At 32.3% G+C, this 18,746-nt stretch overlaps 1 protein-coding gene across 1 annotated transcript in view; it reads right to left on the bottom strand.

Moving 5' to 3' along the window:
* Positions 1–4,145: 4,145 nt before the first annotated feature.
* LOC107446585 (TNF receptor-associated factor 6) overlaps positions 4,146–18,746 on the bottom strand; it is a 73,337-nt gene continuing 58,736 nt past the window's right edge. The window contains exons 5-11 of the mRNA XM_043049679.3: positions 17,171–17,242; positions 14,719–14,793; positions 13,614–13,709; positions 7,380–7,442; positions 7,233–7,304; positions 6,755–6,826; positions 4,146–5,554 (exon numbers count right to left, since the gene is read on the bottom strand). Of these exons, the coding sequence (XP_042905613.1) occupies positions 5,399–5,554; positions 6,755–6,826; positions 7,233–7,304; positions 7,380–7,442; positions 13,614–13,709; positions 14,719–14,793; positions 17,171–17,242 (606 nt within the window). The 3' untranslated portion in view covers positions 4,146–5,398. The remainder of the gene's footprint in view (positions 5,555–6,754; positions 6,827–7,232; positions 7,305–7,379; positions 7,443–13,613; positions 13,710–14,718; positions 14,794–17,170; positions 17,243–18,746) is intronic.

Raw genomic sequence — 18,746 nt, forward strand, 5'->3', positions numbered from 1 at the left:
CATGCTTTGTGTTTATATGCTGTATTTCTGAGCTTTTTACAATTTTGATTAACGTCAAGTTTTGTAAACGGAAATAAATAGATTTTGTATACAATATGTATGAAGGATTTCATTAATTCATGTTGTTTATTATTCAGCTGCTAAAAATGTGTTTTATTAATTGCGAATCAATTGGGTACTTGTACATCACATAGATAGAAAACAGATACCCACATATCTGACCTATGACATCCGCACCAGCTGATGGTTTATAAGCAAAATGGCACGGTTAAAGTTGAGCTAAATTTCACCACATAAATTAGAATGTTAATTAAACTAAACTCAGTGGCGCGACAGCCCATAGAGGGCCAAGGCCTACTGTGCCCATCGCAGTTTTCTTGACCTTGGGCTCTGGGGTGCAGGAGCAGATGTTCCGGTCAGCCGAACGCGGAACACCCAGTGTCTAGTTCCCAAGCATGCTTAGTACTCATTTATCGACCCACTGAATGGATGAAAGGCTAAGTCAACCTTGCCAGACCCGAAGATCGAACCCAGGACCTATGGCACGAGAGCGCAAAGCGCTGCCACAAATGTTAATTAAATACAGCACCATATCGCGCTTTGACTTTGTTGAAATTATAATTCATTCTCGTCTATATCTTTCACTTAATTTAGATTCATTATTTGTTTGTATTTCATTTCAACTTCTATATATTTTTGTTTTACGTACCTGTCAACTTTGATGCAAAATTAGTTTATGTTCTACGTAGCTTCGTGCCTGTCTTTATGATAAGGAATTATCATGAATCGTTAAAGAAATATGTCGTGAAAGAATTCAAATCTTTGACAAGAATATAGAATGTGTCACTTAAGAGAAGTGATACTTGACGGGGTTGGCTTTCTCTGAATAGAATGGTAAAACCTGTTGCTAACGTAAACAAATGCCTCATTTCAACAACCAATCAGGATTGAGAGTTCCCAATCAGGATTCAGGAACGTAAACAAATGCTTGCAAGTGAGGTAGTGTGGGTAACACTACCTCACTTGCAGATATCTCATTAATGATTCATATGTTTTTAATACTTTTGCTATCTGAAAGGGTACTTGTGAAGCCTTAAAAAATCGCATAATTATTATTGATCTTAGTGGTGCTTAATTGTTCTAACAGGTACATGCTGTTTTAAATTTGTTTTTATGACTCCCTGAAACAGATAATTACTTCTGTAAGCTTCTCTGCATTTTAATTCCTTTTAGGATGTCTTATCTAGTTGGATAACCAGTCAAGAAAATTTGTTTCTTCTAAACTGCTGTTTGTAGAAAATGCAACACCATGAAGGAATCATCAGAATCAAATGAAATTCGCAGCAAATGTCAATTATAGGATATTATGCAAATTAATAAAGTTTCAGAGCCATCGCGCGTGCGTGGCGCGCGCAGCGCCCTCTGAATTGATGCTGAAAGCGTATAAATAAAGTGCTGTAGCGGGACGTTGAAAATAGTCTATGATTATTTGTTAGTGGCAAACGTTTAGTGAGACCTGAGTATGCCTCCACGACGGAAGAATAAGAAATTCAAGCAACTTACGGAGTTTGAACGAGGGAGGATAATCGGCCTTCGAGAAGGAGGATTTTCCTATCGCGCAATAGCAGCTCGTATGCAGCGGAACAGTTCCACAGTGATGCGAGTTTGGAAGCAGTGGACCGACGAGCACCGAACAACTCGAAAAACAGGCACTGGACGACAGAAGGTGACGTCAGAGCGCGATGATCGACACCTGCTCCGCATGGCGGTGAATGATCGCACAGCTTCCTCCAGGCAGCTGGCAGCACATTGGTCTACTGCTACAGGTGTACAATTGTCGGCTTCGTCAATTCGTCGTCGTCTGCTGCGCCGTGGATTGCGTGCAAGGGTGCCATTATACAGGATTCCCCTCACGGCGGATCATCGACGGCTGCGTCGGCAGTGGGCTCTTGAGCACAGAGACTGGCGAGCTGATTGGCACCAAGTTGTCTTTTCAGATGAATCACGCTTCAATTTGTGGACCCATGATGGCCGTGTTCGTGTTAGACGTTATGCCGGTCAACGCTGCCTTCCTGAGTGTATTATTGAACGACATAGTGGTCGAACACCCGGAGTTATGGTCTGGGGTGCGATTTCGTATCATGGACGATCCAATTTGATACGAATTGAGGGTAATCTCAATAGCAACAGATACGTCCGTGAAGTGCTACAGCCCGAAGTCGTTCCTTTCCTTCAAGGCATCCCTGGAGCTATCTTTCAGCAGGATAATGCACGCCCACATGTTGCGCGGACTGTTAGAGACTTCTGTTCAGCACAACGCATGCAACTTCTTCCTTGGCCTGCTTATTCGCCGGATATGTCGCCTATTGAGCACGTGTGGGATATGGTTGGTCGGCGTCTCACTCGTAATCCGCGTCCTGCAGTTTCCAAAGACGAACTTTGGTTGCGCATACAAGCGATATGGAATTCTCTTCCTCAAGCAGATATTCAACATCTGTTTGACTCCATGCCACGTCGTATAGCAGCACTTATTGCAGCGCGTGGTGGCTGCACCAAATACTGATTTCGGACGCTTAATTTGTTTCTTTTGTTTTGAAAATTTCATCATTTATTTGTATCAGTACAAGTCGTTTCTGCATTAAATTTCATTTGATTCTGATGATTCTTTCATGGTGTTGCATTTTCTACAAACAGCAGTTTATAAAAAAAAAAAAAAAAGGTAAGGGAACTGTTTAAGTTATGAAATAATGCTATTTTAAGTGCTTTTTAATATCGGAAAAAATGTTTCTCTATCTCTTCTGCAATTATTTTGGGTCATTTCCTGAAACCAAAGAAAAATTCTGATTTTGTGTATAATAAAGAAAAACACGCATAGTCAAATTTATTCCTTTAATTTCTACTTTCGTAGTAAAAAGCTTATTTCTGTATTTTATGTTAATAAATATATGTGATAAAAAAGAACATAATTTATGAAAAACGCTAATTAAATTCCCATAAAAATAATTTCTACTTCACTAATGGAGAAGCAAACATTGAAAAAAAATCTGAAGCTGGTTTGATATATATATTTTGCTTAAAAATTAGGAGGGTGAAATAGTTCTTTGTATTTTGACATTAGACAAAACTATTAAAAGTCTTCTTATAAAACCTCTCTATATTGATACTTGTATCAAATTAATTTTTAAGAAATATGACGTTAACCAATTGCATATTTTACCTAAATCATATAAAGATTGCAAATTAGTAGATTAAACTCTAACCATTTTGATAGAAGTATATTCCTTAATAATTCCTTCCTTGACTATATATTCTATAGTCCTTGCAAAATAAACTGCACCCCAAATGTGCAGATTTATGTTCTTTCATGTAAAAGTTTTGATAATTCTACGTTTTTTTTTTTTTTTTTTTTTTTTTTTGTCTTTAGGTATATGGGGTAAATTAGTAATCTAATTTTTGCATTGGTAATATTGGTTTAAGAGTCATAAAAATTTGATTTTCACACAGTTAACACAATACAATATTAAAAGTTTTGATCAAGTTATATTACTAAATTTAAATTATATTTAAACTGCATTAGGCATTCAATAGTGAAAATTTAGATAGTTTACTTTTTTAATTTTGACTAGTTTTGTTCTTGACTGATGAGTGTGTGTGTTAGTTACACCCTCTTTCAGAAAACGTATTAAAAATTATTCCAACGAAAAAAAACTAACGTTTTTGAGACCAAACCAGGTCCGTTCAGTTATGGCTATAGCCATGTTGAATTGTGTCAGTTAACTGAATTGCTTGTGTCAAGACAAAGTAAATCTTCACAGTCCTAAATAAATTTTTTATTTACAATTAGTTATCATCACTCACATGTTCAAACGATACAATAGATGTAACTTTTATTTCACAAATCACCTTTTAAAAAGGCCGACCGGACTATGTAGGGGTCTGGGACATGGCCTTGCATCAGAAAGATTCTAGGTTCGAATCCTGAGCAAGGCATGGATGTTGATTCATTCTCTTTACTATCTGCCCTTACTGTGGGAGCAACGTTTGCCCACCTAATAAGGTGCCCCAGAAAGTGTGGCCAACTAATCTACCCTGCAAATGCCTGAATTGACAAAATGTTAACACAGGTGTTCATTGAAAATAAAAACTTAACTGGTAACTTTAATATGTAAACTATAATTGGTTTAAAAACTGCAGTTGCTTCAATGCGTTATTTTTTATCTAGCTTTTACAATGTCATAATGATTTATACATAAAAATGCAAACTGCATTAGTCTTATAATTTACGACTAAGTGTGAAACTTGACTGGCACCTTTAAAAATCATAAATTCAAAACAAAAAAACATCACTGCTGATGACTTTGAGTCCACTCCGCTTCAGAACGATAGTACCAACTTGAGTTGGAAATAATGGCAGTCTTTATAAAATGCTAACCCTGTTGCTACTGTTGGTCACTAAATTGTGCAGACTTAACCCCCATAATAACCTGGCCCACAATAGGCTATTGTAGAAAAATTTAAAGAGTTATTTTTTTTCCAAGATAAAAAATTAACATAAAAGCACATGGTCGAACAGTCCTTATTCAAAAATTGCCAACTGAAAAATATTTGAGAAGAATATAGCCATTTTATTTTTAATAAGTGCCTGCTATATTAATCTTATTGCTTATGAAAAATTTTCAAATGATAGAGATATGCTTTATTATGCATGCAATTTTTGCATTTTTAAAATTAGCCTTTATTCATTACTACTACACTATACAAAAAAAAAAAAATTTAATGCTATAACCAACATCATAGGATCGTTGCTCTTAAGTACTTTTATTCTCACTAACCACTTGTAGAATTTAAATATTTGCAGTGGTAAACTCTAATCATGGATTAGAATACAGGCTTACAGCGGTAGTTTTGCCCTTTCCATAAAACACAAATGCGATCTAGTTTCACTTAAAAAGTCCTCAACAAAGAAGAGTTAGTTCCGAAGCTTGAGTCAGTTCTTCCATTGTCTTCTGGATTTGCAAAATTACACAACTACGGAGTTTGGCATGTGAAACTGGATTAGCAATTTGATACCGGTGATAGCACAAAATATATTTTGAAAATAAAAGCAAAGGCAAGACACGTGAAGTTATATTTCAGAAAAATCATATTGCACCACTCCAAGCATAGTTAACTCCTAAACCATAAATAAAATAGGTACCAAATATTTTACAAAACATTAAGACAACAGTCATTCTAACAGATGATCAGCGCTTTTTTTGCAGATACCTTCATTGCTAGTTGGACTTGACAATGGTATCATCCCCGCATTTCTAAAATAGTGCTAAGTCCAATTTAAAGGCACTTATGACGAGTTGCAATAGTTTCATACCATCTCTTTTTCTTGATCAATTTAATTCATCTAGAGATCTGTTGGGGGTGCTGCATGTTTCGGCCTTTGGTCTTCAAATGAGACGTTGTGATTAAACACTCCGTGTGGTGGTGATTTGGATTGAGGGGACTTTATGCATGGTGGGGATTTAGATTTATGGTCTTGCACGACAGCTGGTTGTGCTCTCTGAAAAAAGAAAATCAGACAAATAAAAACTTTAAATCTGGTACGTAACTTAAACACTAAATCAAACTGATAAAACAATCGAATTTTATGAATATACGAACAGTTTTTTTTTTTTTTTTCTGTTTATCATCCAAAATTATATCCTACGTTTTTGTTATGTTTCATTGAAAAGTTCCATACAAAAATATACATAGAATGTTTTAACCTTTTAATCGATTAATAAACGCTTTGGGACACTATTTGGAATAAATATTAAACTAGATTTTATTTATTGTAATTGAACCCTTTAAAGGATTAATATAAAAACATAGGGACTGCCGGGAATCAAAATCTAGCAAAGATCACACACTGTATGCAGTGAGAAAAAAGTAAGCAGACCACCCTAAATTACTTATTCTAATGATCGGATCTTCACGTTTTAGGACTCAATTGTTCGAAGAGGTAACCTTAAATATACTAATTAATAAATAGAGGCGATATTTAAAATTGCGAAATCAGCCACAAAAACGTACTTTCTTTAAATAAACGTACCTTTTTTCGACGCATGTTAATTTTACTTTTTGCATATTTCGCCAAATGTTGAGAATGTTCATATGTAAAAAGTTTTTACACACAGTTATAATATTCGTTTCTCCGAAGATAATTCCAATCAAAACATAACTTTAGTAAATATTTATTATTTTATTTAATAATTAGTCGAAAAACTTTTGAATTGCAAAGCATATAATTTTTTACATCATTTTATTGAATGCAATTTTAAGTTGCAAAATACAAAATTTAAGCGAAATCGGTCTAATAGTTCCTGAGAAATCGAATTTTGAAAAAGTGCTAGTTTTAAAACTCAATTTATCATGAATTATATGAACGATTTCGCTCAAATTTTTATCGCTGAATTTTACCATTTAAAATAGCATTCTATAAAGTGATGCGAAAATTTGCATACCATTCAAACGTTTTTCGACTATTATTAAAAAAAATTATAAGTATTTATTAAGTAAAAATTATAAGTATCCAACTGTATTTGGTATAATTGTGAGTGAAAAAAAAGAACCCATGATCCGTCTATCACAGATGGATATTTTTACGTCAGCAATTTTTACAGCGAGCCGGGTGCGGAATTCGCATCGACCAGCTACGCAGGGATTCGAACACTCTATCCCCTCTATTTAACATATTCAAACTAGAAATAAAAATTATTACCTGCATATATTCTTTGAGTCTTACTAATGTCTCATTCATTTCTTCAATAGTCTGCTCAGCTATTTCCAGTTTCTGAAAAGTTATATATTTTACATACAGTTATAATAAAATTGTCTATTACTTTTGAATTAATAATTTCACTAACTAATCTATTTTATAACTTAAGTAAAGTAAAACTATTCTTTTAAAGTAAATTCTTATACTTTTTTCACTATTTAAATTGAGCTACATTTAATTATATATTTATTCTATTAATTTTTAAATATTCATAAAATACCTTGATTTCATTTATTTCTAACTGTAATAAATATTTAATTTTGATCAATAAAACAGATGAGTAAAAATTAAATTACAGTAAGAATTCTGTTAATCTTTCTAATTAGTTCATAACATATACTACTTTATTAATTCAAAACATTAATGTAATTTTTTTTTAATCTAAAACATTTACTAAATCCCATGCATTTTTATTTTATACCTTTATTTTTTCTTGTAGTGATGTGACGGTCTTGTCTAAATTCTTAACTGTTCCTAATACTGGATAAATATCCTAAAATGAAAAGAAAAACCTTTTAAAATTATATTTTCTTACATTATTTCTGTTGAAAAGATTTAAATGACTTACCTGCAATTGTTCTTTTAGTTTTATATTCTCCGATACGGATTCCGCTACTTTTTCTTCCAAATTCTGGAACAAAAAAAAACCATACATTTTTTTTTTAAAAAAAGGAGAAAAAATTCATGCTCTGCAATAAACATTAAAACGATCTCTAATTTTAATTATTGATACATAATGCATTTTAGACGTTAAACGTGAAAATACAAATGTGATTCCGAGACGAACATGTTAAGTCAAACTTGCAAGGAAGATACCCACAATCTTTTTACAGATAATTTGTTAAGTTCTGAAATCGCATGTTTTAGATTTATTTTGTATATTCTGAAATATATATGAAGTTTTAATAAAAAACTCAATTTTTACCTGGAGTAAGCCGTCGAGTTTAAATCGTTTCGCTTCCGAAAATCGTTGTTGGCTGTCAAATTAGGGTTTAAGATAGTTTTTTTTATTTTATTCAAAAGTTGCAAACTTTATGTCTAAAAATTACCTCTTTTTATTTTCATTTTATAACCATCGTTGAACAGCCGATCCAATTTTATGGGTTTACAACTACTAATGTTCAACTCCGTAGCCTTGTAATTTTGAACCCCATCCAGAAGACAAGGGAACTCAGGGATCGAGTATTGGGAGAAATTTTGCCTTCGTGAAGGACTTTTTGATGGAGCTAACCCGCATTTGCGTTACATGCATAGGAAGACCATGAAAGCTTTTCACGATTACCCTGACAGCGAGGGGAAATGTTTAGTATTATAATGTATTAATGTATTGTGTTCACATAAAAGCAAGTACTTGTGTGTATACACTTTACATCGCTACCCGAGAGCTATCTGAACATGTAAGGTACATTTGTTGATGTCATTATTTACGCTGAATTTAATGAGATCAATCCTGACGCAATCGGTCTAATAGTCTAGAAGTTATAAGCGTTTTATGTTCAAAATTACAATATTGTATTTGCACTTTATTTACGCATCTTGCGTTGCTATAGAGACAGCGCTATTGATTTGTGTTTGGTTTCATTCGATCAAATGAGAAAAAATAGCATAGGAATTAATACCTCATTTTTCTGTACAGCAATGTAAGATTTGTAAATAAGTGCGAGGGCAAAACTGTACTTTTGTACATAAAACGCTTATAACTTCTAAACTATTTGTCCAATTGTCCCGGTATTGATCTCATTCAATTTAGCGTAGCGTGAAAAAGTACATCAAAAATGTACGTTGCATGTTTAGATAGCTCCTGGATAACGATATAGTTTGTCTAAGCTAAGAACTCCTCCCGCCACTATGCCTGTGGCCGACTGGTGCTATGGAAACAAGAATAGCTCATACTTGAAATAGTCATACCTCGTTACTATAGTCACCGCCATTGGTCCAGACGAATGTCTGGGGGAGTTCTTATCTTAGACAAACTATAAAGTTTGTACATAAGTACGTGGCAAAAGAAGTACTTTTCAGACATAAAAAGCTTATAATTCTTGAATTATTTGTTTTATCCACTTGTGTATAGTCGCATTCAATTCAGCGTGAAGAAATATATTGGAAACAATACCTCACTTGTCTATACAGCATTGTCAAATGCGCAAATATTTACAAGTACAAACACGTGCATTTTATACATAAAACCTTTATATCGTCTCAAAAAATAGTCCTATTGTTTCTATTTTGGTTTCATTTAATTCAGCATAAAAATATAAATCGAAAACTATACTGCATTTGTTTAAATCTAAGTATTTAAGTTAATCCCTCCCCCCTACTTAAACGGGAAAGTTTTAAGCACTTCCTTTACCAATTTTTAAAAAAAATGCAAAATATCAATATTTTTTATTTTATTAATAAAATACAAGGAACTAAAACAAAACATAATACGCAAGTTTTATGCTGAAATTTTTTTAGGTGTTAAAACATTTAATTTACCATCAGTTTACGATACGGAGTTGTCTCGAGCAAAATGAAAAAAGTTAAATATGATATTATTTAAAACAAGGGACAACACAAAGCGATATTTTCCAAACAACAGTGAAGTAATACGCCATTTTTTTTTTTTACTCTTTTTTTTCCTAAGTAAATTCAGCAACTATTGTGTATATACAATCACACAAAACATGTGTGCAATCCAACAGCAAAACTTGGCCAACTTCCTATTACATCAAATTAGTATTATTTTGCTTCCGGCATAGGGAAAACATAATGAAACAAAACGTACTGACAAATTCTACTACGCCCGAGTTTTTTCGGCGTAGTAGAATAAATTAATTGATATTTGCAATATATATATATATATATATCCGAGTTAACTCTAGATAATCAGGGTTAACTCTAGATAATCAGAGTTAACTCTAGGTAATCAGAGTTAACCCTAGGTAATAAGAGTTAACTCTAGTTAATCAAAGTTAACTCTAGTTAATCAGAGTTAACTCTAGTTAATCAGAGTTATCTCTAGTTAATCAGAGTTAACCCTAGGTAATCAGAGTTAACCCTATTTAATCAGAGTTAACCCTAGGTAATCAGAGTTAACTCTAGGTAATCAGAGTTAACCCTAGGTAATCAGAGTTAACTCTAGGTAATCAGAGTTAACTCTAGTAAATCAGAGTTAACCCTAGGTAATCAGAGTTAACTCTAGAGTAAATCAGAGTTAACTCTAGTAAATCAGAGTTAACTCTAGTAAATCAGAGATAACTCTAGATAATCAGAGTTAATTTTAGATAATCAGAGTTAATTCTAGATAATCAGGGAGGCGGTTAAACAGCAAAAGGGTTCCACTGAAATCAAATGATAAAATAATATCAGAAGATTATCTCTACATACCACTATGGGCCATATGACCATGATCTTTGGCCAAAAGTCAAAAATTAAATTTTCAACTAAAATATGTGTAGGCAGTTTTAATATAGCCCAAATTAAGTAATCATAATCATTCCAAACATTATAATTTACTTTTTGGACCGACAAGAGTACAATGTAATGAAAAATATGTTTAAAATTTTTTTTTACATGTAACTTTTAAATTTTTATTTCTGAAATATACATAGGAATTTCACCTTACTGTTACATTTTTATCAGAGTAATTAGTCTGAAATTATAGTACAATTTTTCAATTTGCTGGATTAGTGAATACTCTTGACAAACTTATAGTTTATATCTTATCATTTGACATTTAACAATGTTTGAATCACTTTCGAAACTTATCTCCAAAAATCCTCCTACCGAAAAACAAAAATTATACTTTTTTTTCTTCATGTTTTCGCGTTATTTTGTAATATTACTTCGGAAATATAATTTGCTTTTCATTTTTAATATAAAATTACGAAAATTATTATATTTTCATTGCTATATTTAATTATTTAAACGTACTATATTATTTTTTTTATTTTTGCTCGCCATATTTCAGCCGCCATTTTGCTTTTTGGGTATTTTTAGTGTATTTCAATTATGAATTCAATTTACCTGCACATAAAAAAAACCCAAATTTTATCGAAATACTAATTTTGACCACGAAACCTCGGATGCTGGCCCACTGTGCATACCCGAGTTTATTATTTAATTAATGACTCAAACGTTGTATGAACATAACATGAAAAGTCGATTAAATTTGTGTTGCGTACTTATAAAAAAAATCCCGTATTTATCGCTCTTTGTGTTTTATCATTCATGTTTATCAGTAAAAATTGCTTTACGTTTATTAACAAATCAAGCTCATTTTTTTGTTAGTTTTTTCTCTCTTGTTTATCAAATGATATGTAAAAAATATTGCGTCTACTTCACGATGGTTACAGAGATATAAATTAAAGAAAAGGTGAGTTAGGACAAAAAAAATTGTTAAGAATTGACAAATTAGGTGAAAATTCGAATAAACCCAGATATTCCAAATAATAAACCCGGATCCATTGGGATTTGTTAGAAGGTTCTGGCAGCCCATGAAAATCTCACGAAAACCCGGGACGAATTTTGGTTCTCGCAACCATTCTGTCTACCTATTTCTACGATACTTAACTCGTCCAAAAAAATTTTTTTTAAACTTTTTCCCCGTAAAACATTTTCCTAGATTAGCAAACATCGAAGCAGAAAAAGGAATTATAAAAAATTATTTTTTTTTTTAAAAAAAACTTGGGAATACTAAAACTTTTCCCAGAATCGAATTGATAAAAATCTGTTCTAACGGTCTGATGTTATGCTAGAATGAATTGATGAAGGACGATGGATAAAACTGCTTAAAATTCAAGAAAAACAGTTAAGAATCGCAAAAAATCAAATCCTCAACTCTTAAAATTGGTTAGATTCAGACAAGGAAATAAATCGACACTGTTTAAAATAATTATTAATCTACTATTTCCAAAATTCATTCAAAATTTCTTTAATAGTTTTTTACATTATCGCGCATTATAAGAAAAAAATAATTACTTTTCTCTCTACATTTATGTAATTAAAAACCATCGACATTGGTGGCTCAGAAAATTTTCGTAACACGTTTTACACGTTTCTCAATTTTCTTAACGCAAAAACTGTTCAATAAAAAAATATGTAATTTTGCACATTCTTAAAGAAGAAATGTTAAAGAAACATTCTCACAGGAAAATGCTATTGATGCAGACACTTTTTCTCTATTTTATCGATAAAAAATTATTACAGTGTTAATAAATAGAATAGGTGTCTGAAGATTACACGATTTTCCCACTCTCTACTTTTTTCCCCTCTTCTTTAACCACTTTTATGGAAAATCTTTTCTTTTAACCCACGACGGCATGCTTCAGTAAAAAGTGGAATTTGGGTATACCAGGGTAACAGAATGGTGACAAGTGTTGAAATCTTGGGACGCCTAATATATTTACTAAAAGTATAGCAATAGAATGTTGATCTTTTGCAGTTAAGTACTTCGCGTACATCTTATGACGAACAACATTTCTCACACTTTTAATTTCTAATTAGTTTCGGTGTAACTGTAAAATTGCATTTTTTTTTTCTTCACAAATATCAATCCTTGTTTAATATAGAGATTTATTGCCGCGCCCATTCAACACCTCCTAGAAGAGAGAAGGCCTCCGAACGGATCAATTTAGTAGTCCAACGTAAAACACATAAACTGCGTAGTGGAAGTAAAATAAAGATTTCACAGCGTTTGGACACTAAACTGCACAATTGAGGGGAGGTGTCCCAACGCTCAGATAGCTAAAGGATCAGATTTAACACTTATGGTAACCCGTGCGATGGCTTTCTCTCCTTTAAGATGTGTTGGTGGATAGCTGACAATTGAGAGAACGAAACGATCTGAAAATAACTGCGCAAAAAAGTGTTGACGAGCAAGGACCGGAGCCCCCTCGTCACAATCAAAGTAACGTGTCTCAAAACTCGTACGTTTTATGATTGCTTTGTTCTGAGTTACTGATCAGGGCCCGACTTAGCCTAATTGGGGCCTGGGGTAGTAACTTCTTCAGGGCCCCTCCTCTGCTTCAGTAATGAAGAACCGAACTTTATGAAGGTATTTAAATTTTTCGCCTCATTACAGATATTTAACAAGAAATTTAACTAGAACCTAAAATGGGTCCACTTTCCTCCAATAGTCAGACGAAGTATCGTTCTGTCCATTTTATTGATTTTCTGACAATTTTATGTTCATCATGCCGGATGCAGTTTGCTGATTGTTAACTTTGTCACCTAGGTGCGAAAAATACTCATCCTTGCTGATATTAGGGCGGAAGTAAGCTAAATTTTCACAATGACGATGGCTCAATGAAGCCAATCAAAAGTCTATATTTTTGTAAACATGTAGCATTTTGCGATATGTAAAAGTACAGGCTTTTCATTGGCCAAATTTGCCATTGCGAAAATTTAATTGAAATCAGCCTTAGAAAGCAATGGATTTACAAAATATAGATTTTTTGTGTTCATACTATAGATTAATGAAGAAGCTAAGTTAAAACTGATGGATTTTACACTGTACATATATTTTGTTTGAAAAAAGTTCATTAAAGAAGGAAACTTAAAATAAACTTTCTATTCAATTTGAGCCCCCCCCCCCCCTCTGATGTGGAGGCCCGGGGCAGCAGCCCCTGCCTGAGTCAGGCTCTGTAACTGATCGATATCCAGTAGTTTTAATAAATCATTAATTTGTTAATTATAATTCAAATTTATGAAATCTATATTCCATACATCGTCATTCAAAGTTAGCTGCAAATAATTGGCATTTTATACAAAATCACGTAATGAAAATGCAAAAATTGTTCATGGAATTTTAGTAATTTACCTGTATATTTAAACGATATTGAGTCATTGCTTCTGCCATAATTCGCATGTGAGTCTGGACATCATTAGAGTGTGTATCGAGCTCTTCAGATGTGCCCTTCAAGAAAAAAAAACAAAATTGAGAGAAAAAATAAAAAGTGGCACTCTTAATAACAGAAAGTATTTTAGTACTTATACTGATTTATGCGGCTAGTTATAAGACTCGTTAACCCAAAGAAAAAACATGCAAACAAAAAAAAAGTGATATCCCATAGGTATTAATATTTAATTTAGTGTCGATATTGCAAGATAAACATAGATATTTTACATCCACAATTATGTAATTTTTAAAGGTAAAATTCAAAATGTGTGGGAAATTTATTGTAGCAAAATAGAAAAAGCATTTTTTTTTTAACCGGTTCTGCTCAAATATTTATATTAGTCTTAAATTACATTATTTACGAAAATATACAAATTTGTATACTTTACTGTACAATCATACTTATCAGATAATTAAAAGTAATAAATATATAATTACAAATTATTTTTTGCCCGAAATTATCTTTTGTAAGCCAGTTAGTTTTAAAAATGCATAAATAACACAAAAAAATTAAGAGTTAAATTAACGAAACTAATGGAACTATATTTTCCGAAATCCCAATCCTGCGAAGAAAAAAAATTTGTTAATTCATTTAAGTACGTTTTGTAAATGATTTCGGGGTTTAATTTATTGACTACAAATTTTAAGTAAGTCATTCAAACCATAAAATTGTTTCGAGGAGCTAAAAAATTCGATTATTAGGTTAATACCGTATTTGGGGTGATACCTTTTATTTTATTTATTATTTTTTTTTACCTCACTATACAAAGCTATTAAGAAAATATTGATTATATTTTCTGTCATGAAAAAAATTGTAATAATAAACAAATATGGAAGTTTAAAGGTAATAACGTTTTACGGAAAAAGGAAAAATAACAGTTTTAGTACAATAAAGTTCTATCTGATAATGGAGAGTACGAAAAAATAAATTTTAATAATAAAAAAAGTTTTTTTTTTTTAAAAAAATCGGGAAATAAAATTATGCTTTGGCTTCTAATCAGAAATAAAAAATCATTTTTAAGCTTACCTTGAAGGGACAACCTGCCTCTGCTAAAGGGCAACATCTTGGCTTCATTGGACACATCAGTTCATGTGGCAATAACTAAAAATTGCACTTTATGTTAGTTACTTATTATTTTAAAGAAATTCAAATCTAAAACAATGCAGCTGCTAAGGTTCGTTCTACCACAATTAATAAGAAACTAAGTTTTTTAAAAACCTGATAGAAACAAATTCTCATATTAACACAATCATTTTAAAACTTTTTTTTATTAAAAATGTCTAACTATTTTGTTTGTAATTGGAGCTTCTGAAAAAAAATATATAAAAGGGGCACCAGTGGCCTATCAGTGTCAAAGGATTTATGAGAACAAATTTTAGGTACTTATCTATCTTAGCTTTTTTTTCTTTTTTTTTTCCAAATGTGATTATTATTAGATTACATTTTCCGTAGAAATTAATTTTAAAAAAAATAGGCAAATAAAAAGTCACTAAAACATAAAACCTGAAATGGTCTCCAATGCAGCAGACAGCGCCTTCTGTTACAAGCATCAATATATTCCGAATTTAAAATTCCTCCTCTAGGTAGCGCAAATATTTGTACTGGTAGAGTACTTGATCTAAAGTACAACAATCCCCTCTACACGCCTTTTTCTTTCTTTGAAATTGAAGCAAAGCTTTGCAATAATGCGCATATATAAAAAGAAAAAATATACACAAAGACGATTCTAAACACGTGAAAAAGCAATTTAAAGACAGGTGTAACCATTTAATTTTTTGTTCTAAAAGCACGATATTCAGAAGCGTATGTGAATTACCGTGACAGGAACATAGTGATTAATTATAAAAAGAGGCGTTTGAAATAAACAGTTCTTAACCTTCCACGATCTTAGCATAGAGAAAAATCACGAAGCTTTATCAACACTGCGTCCCTGTTCTAATTACATTCATTACGATAATGATAATGTGTTGAGGAGTAAAAAATCGATAAATTTTGGAAATTTGACGTTAGCAATTAAAATAATTACTATTTTACCTTTGTTAACTCGATTCTATGATAGTTCAACCTTGCAATCGAAATTTCGACCACTTTCTGTTGTTGTTTCTAATGCTACTTGCCAAATACCAACTTGGTGAAACCAAGATAGAGGGTGCATTTCTAGCTTTTCAGTGGCGCCCTCTGTTGACAAGAACACGACTTCAACCACACACATACGTTTTAAAGGGCGAGTCCTTTTTATAGATCGATTTATTCATCCGCAGATCGTTATTGTGACCTGAACCAGAGAACGATCAATCTCCAATTCAGTACCCCCAGAGGTTTAATTTGTTATAGGAACTTAGGACTTTGTGATCCCGACAGATTTAACGTGTACCAGTCACCATTTACTACACAGGAAATCTTCGGCCAGTTGGAATTGAACTCACGACCATTTGAACATGGGCCCAATGCCCTACCAACCTGGCTATTCCGGCACTCGACCACTTTCTCAATAGCCAAAGCAGAGGTATCCAAAAGATGTTCCATGGTACACAAGGGTTCCCTGGGAGGGCGACAAGGGTACTTTTTTAGTATTCCATTCTTTCCCATAGTTTGAAAATCTATTCCAATTTAATTTCTAGATTTAGCACCCTGGGATACCCACCTCACACCTGTTTTTTATTCCCTTATTTTGGCTTCAAGCTTGTTCCTCTTCCTCGGCTTTAACCAGCCGAGATTAAACTACATTTTCTTCTCATGGCAACGTGTTTGTCTCTTTACTTTTCTATTGTCATTTTGTGTCTAAACACTGAGGAAGGATCTTGCTTATAAAATCAAAACTGTAGTATTCTATTTCTGCACCGTTATATGTGCTTTATTCGTGCTGTTTTGCTTTATTCATAATAATAGGCCACATTTTAAACTAGCTCAGAAAAGAGAAAAGCAACACAATCTCCATGTATCAATACACGATCTTCGATTATTTATCGATCAATTATTTAAAAAAAAACTATTGGAGTTAATTTTTGTCTAATAAATAATCCTTGATAAAGCGTTTAAATAAATTAAAAAGAAAAAAAAAACAGAACTAACCAATAACGTTCAAAAATATTATTCAAATTCGATCATAGTATGAATATGCTAAATCACAATACCGTTTAATAATAGTTAAACTGACTTATGTCAAAACACAATTCAAACCTTACTGATAGCAAAATGAAACAAATTATTTATTATTATAAAATAGAGCGACATTTTGATTCGATGCGTAAGGACACTACAATGAAAGTTAAAAGAAATTTTTTGAACAATAGGCAATAATTAATTATACCTTTCATTACCCAACAAATAACTTATTCACGCATTTTAGATGAAGCAAAACATGATTGTATTCTATTATATCGACCTTTAAATTACCTGTCAATTATTTAAATCACAAGCATGAATTGTTAGAAACGGTTCGTCGGAACTGTGAATGAATTCTAATATTAACACTTACTTGTTCTCTTCTAACTTCAGCTTTACAGTGTGGGCATATGACAGGCTTCTTTCCACAGATGTCATTGTGTTGCTGAAAAAACAATTATTTCTGTACATTATAATGAGTTTGAAAATAGATGTTTGTAAATTAGGTTACGTAGTTCTCAGATTGAACAAAAAAATAAATAAATAATAATGTAGAGAACGATATTTTTTGGGGGGGAGGGGAATGCAAAACTTCAAGACTCAAATTCGCAATAAACCCAACAAATGGTCAATTAAAAAAAAAACTTTTGATATTTTTAATTTTTTCATATTTTATATTTAATTAGTATCTATATTATATAAAACGCTATGTATCAATAAAACCGATGATAATTCTTTTCTCGCGCTGGCAACAGTTTTCATTTTTAACTGTTAGGCTTCAGCGCGCAAGAGCACGTAGTGAGCATCATATGGCTAATCTATATTATATAAAACGCTAATACGTTTTAATTTATGGCTTCGGCGCGCAAGAGCACGTAGTGAGCATCATATGTCTAATTGGGTGAATCCTCACCGAATTATCAAAAAAATTCTCACAAAATTATCTTCATCGAAGCCGATGCTTTACACCCGGCGTTCAGTACTATTTCATATCGTTTTACAGCACATGGTTTTAGCCCTCTGGTGGGAAAGACTTTAAAACAAAACTTACAACAGTTACTTATCTCTACAACTGAAATTTAGAATAGTGTGATTAAGAAAAATATGTGAACTGTTTGCAATTTCAAATTAATATTGAAATGTGCAGGTTTAGAATTTTCTACGGTGAAAAGTTTTCGGAACTTCAGTGTTCAAAAAAGTATACAAAAGCTAGACGTTAAGAACGTATTCAAAGCGAGCATCGGATTGCGAAGCAATCCGAAATGAACTGCGAAAGCAGTTCCGGGGGTTGGCGAGCACCAGCGAGCAGGGGGCGAAGCCTCCTAGTTTTTTTATAATTCATTTTAAATTTTATATTACTATTGATAATAAAAATATCTGGCTTGTAACTCCCAACTTTAATCTTTGTTATCTGCGTAAAAATAACGCATCAATAATGCAAACAGTAAGCGTTGTAAAAAAGAATTATATTTTTGATTAAAGAAATACTTTGTATTTTCAATTAATCAAAAATTAATGTGATTGGAAGAATCTGGGTTAAATGGGGGGGGGGCGTGCTGTTTTCAATTTCGGCGTAATTTAGTTATGGCGACGAAAAACCGATCCTTTCAGGAAAAATTCGTAAAAACGTGAAAATAAATACAGCAGTTCTTCTTACGCGCATCAATTCTATCAAATGCAGAAGCAAAAAAAGTTACAACCCATAATTTTTCATAGTAAAAAATAAATAAAAAGTTTATCACAATACTGACCGAGGTAATAGAAAAATTAATAATTGTAAAATATTTTCTTTGATCGGCGAACTAGCTATTAAAAAAATATCAGGAACCAAGTCCGACCGAAAAAAATTTTTCGATTTACCTATAAATAGGCCGACATTTGTTTTTTAATGCAGCTTTGATAGAAAAAGAAAACAGTGAAAAGAAATTCATTCGTATGCAAAATAATTT

This window comes from Parasteatoda tepidariorum, chromosome 4 (assembly GCF_982258835.1).
Source record: "Parasteatoda tepidariorum strain Cologne lab strain chromosome 4, Ptep-v5.0, whole genome shotgun sequence".
NCBI classification, from domain to species: Eukaryota; Metazoa; Arthropoda; class Arachnida; order Araneae; family Theridiidae; genus Parasteatoda; species Parasteatoda tepidariorum.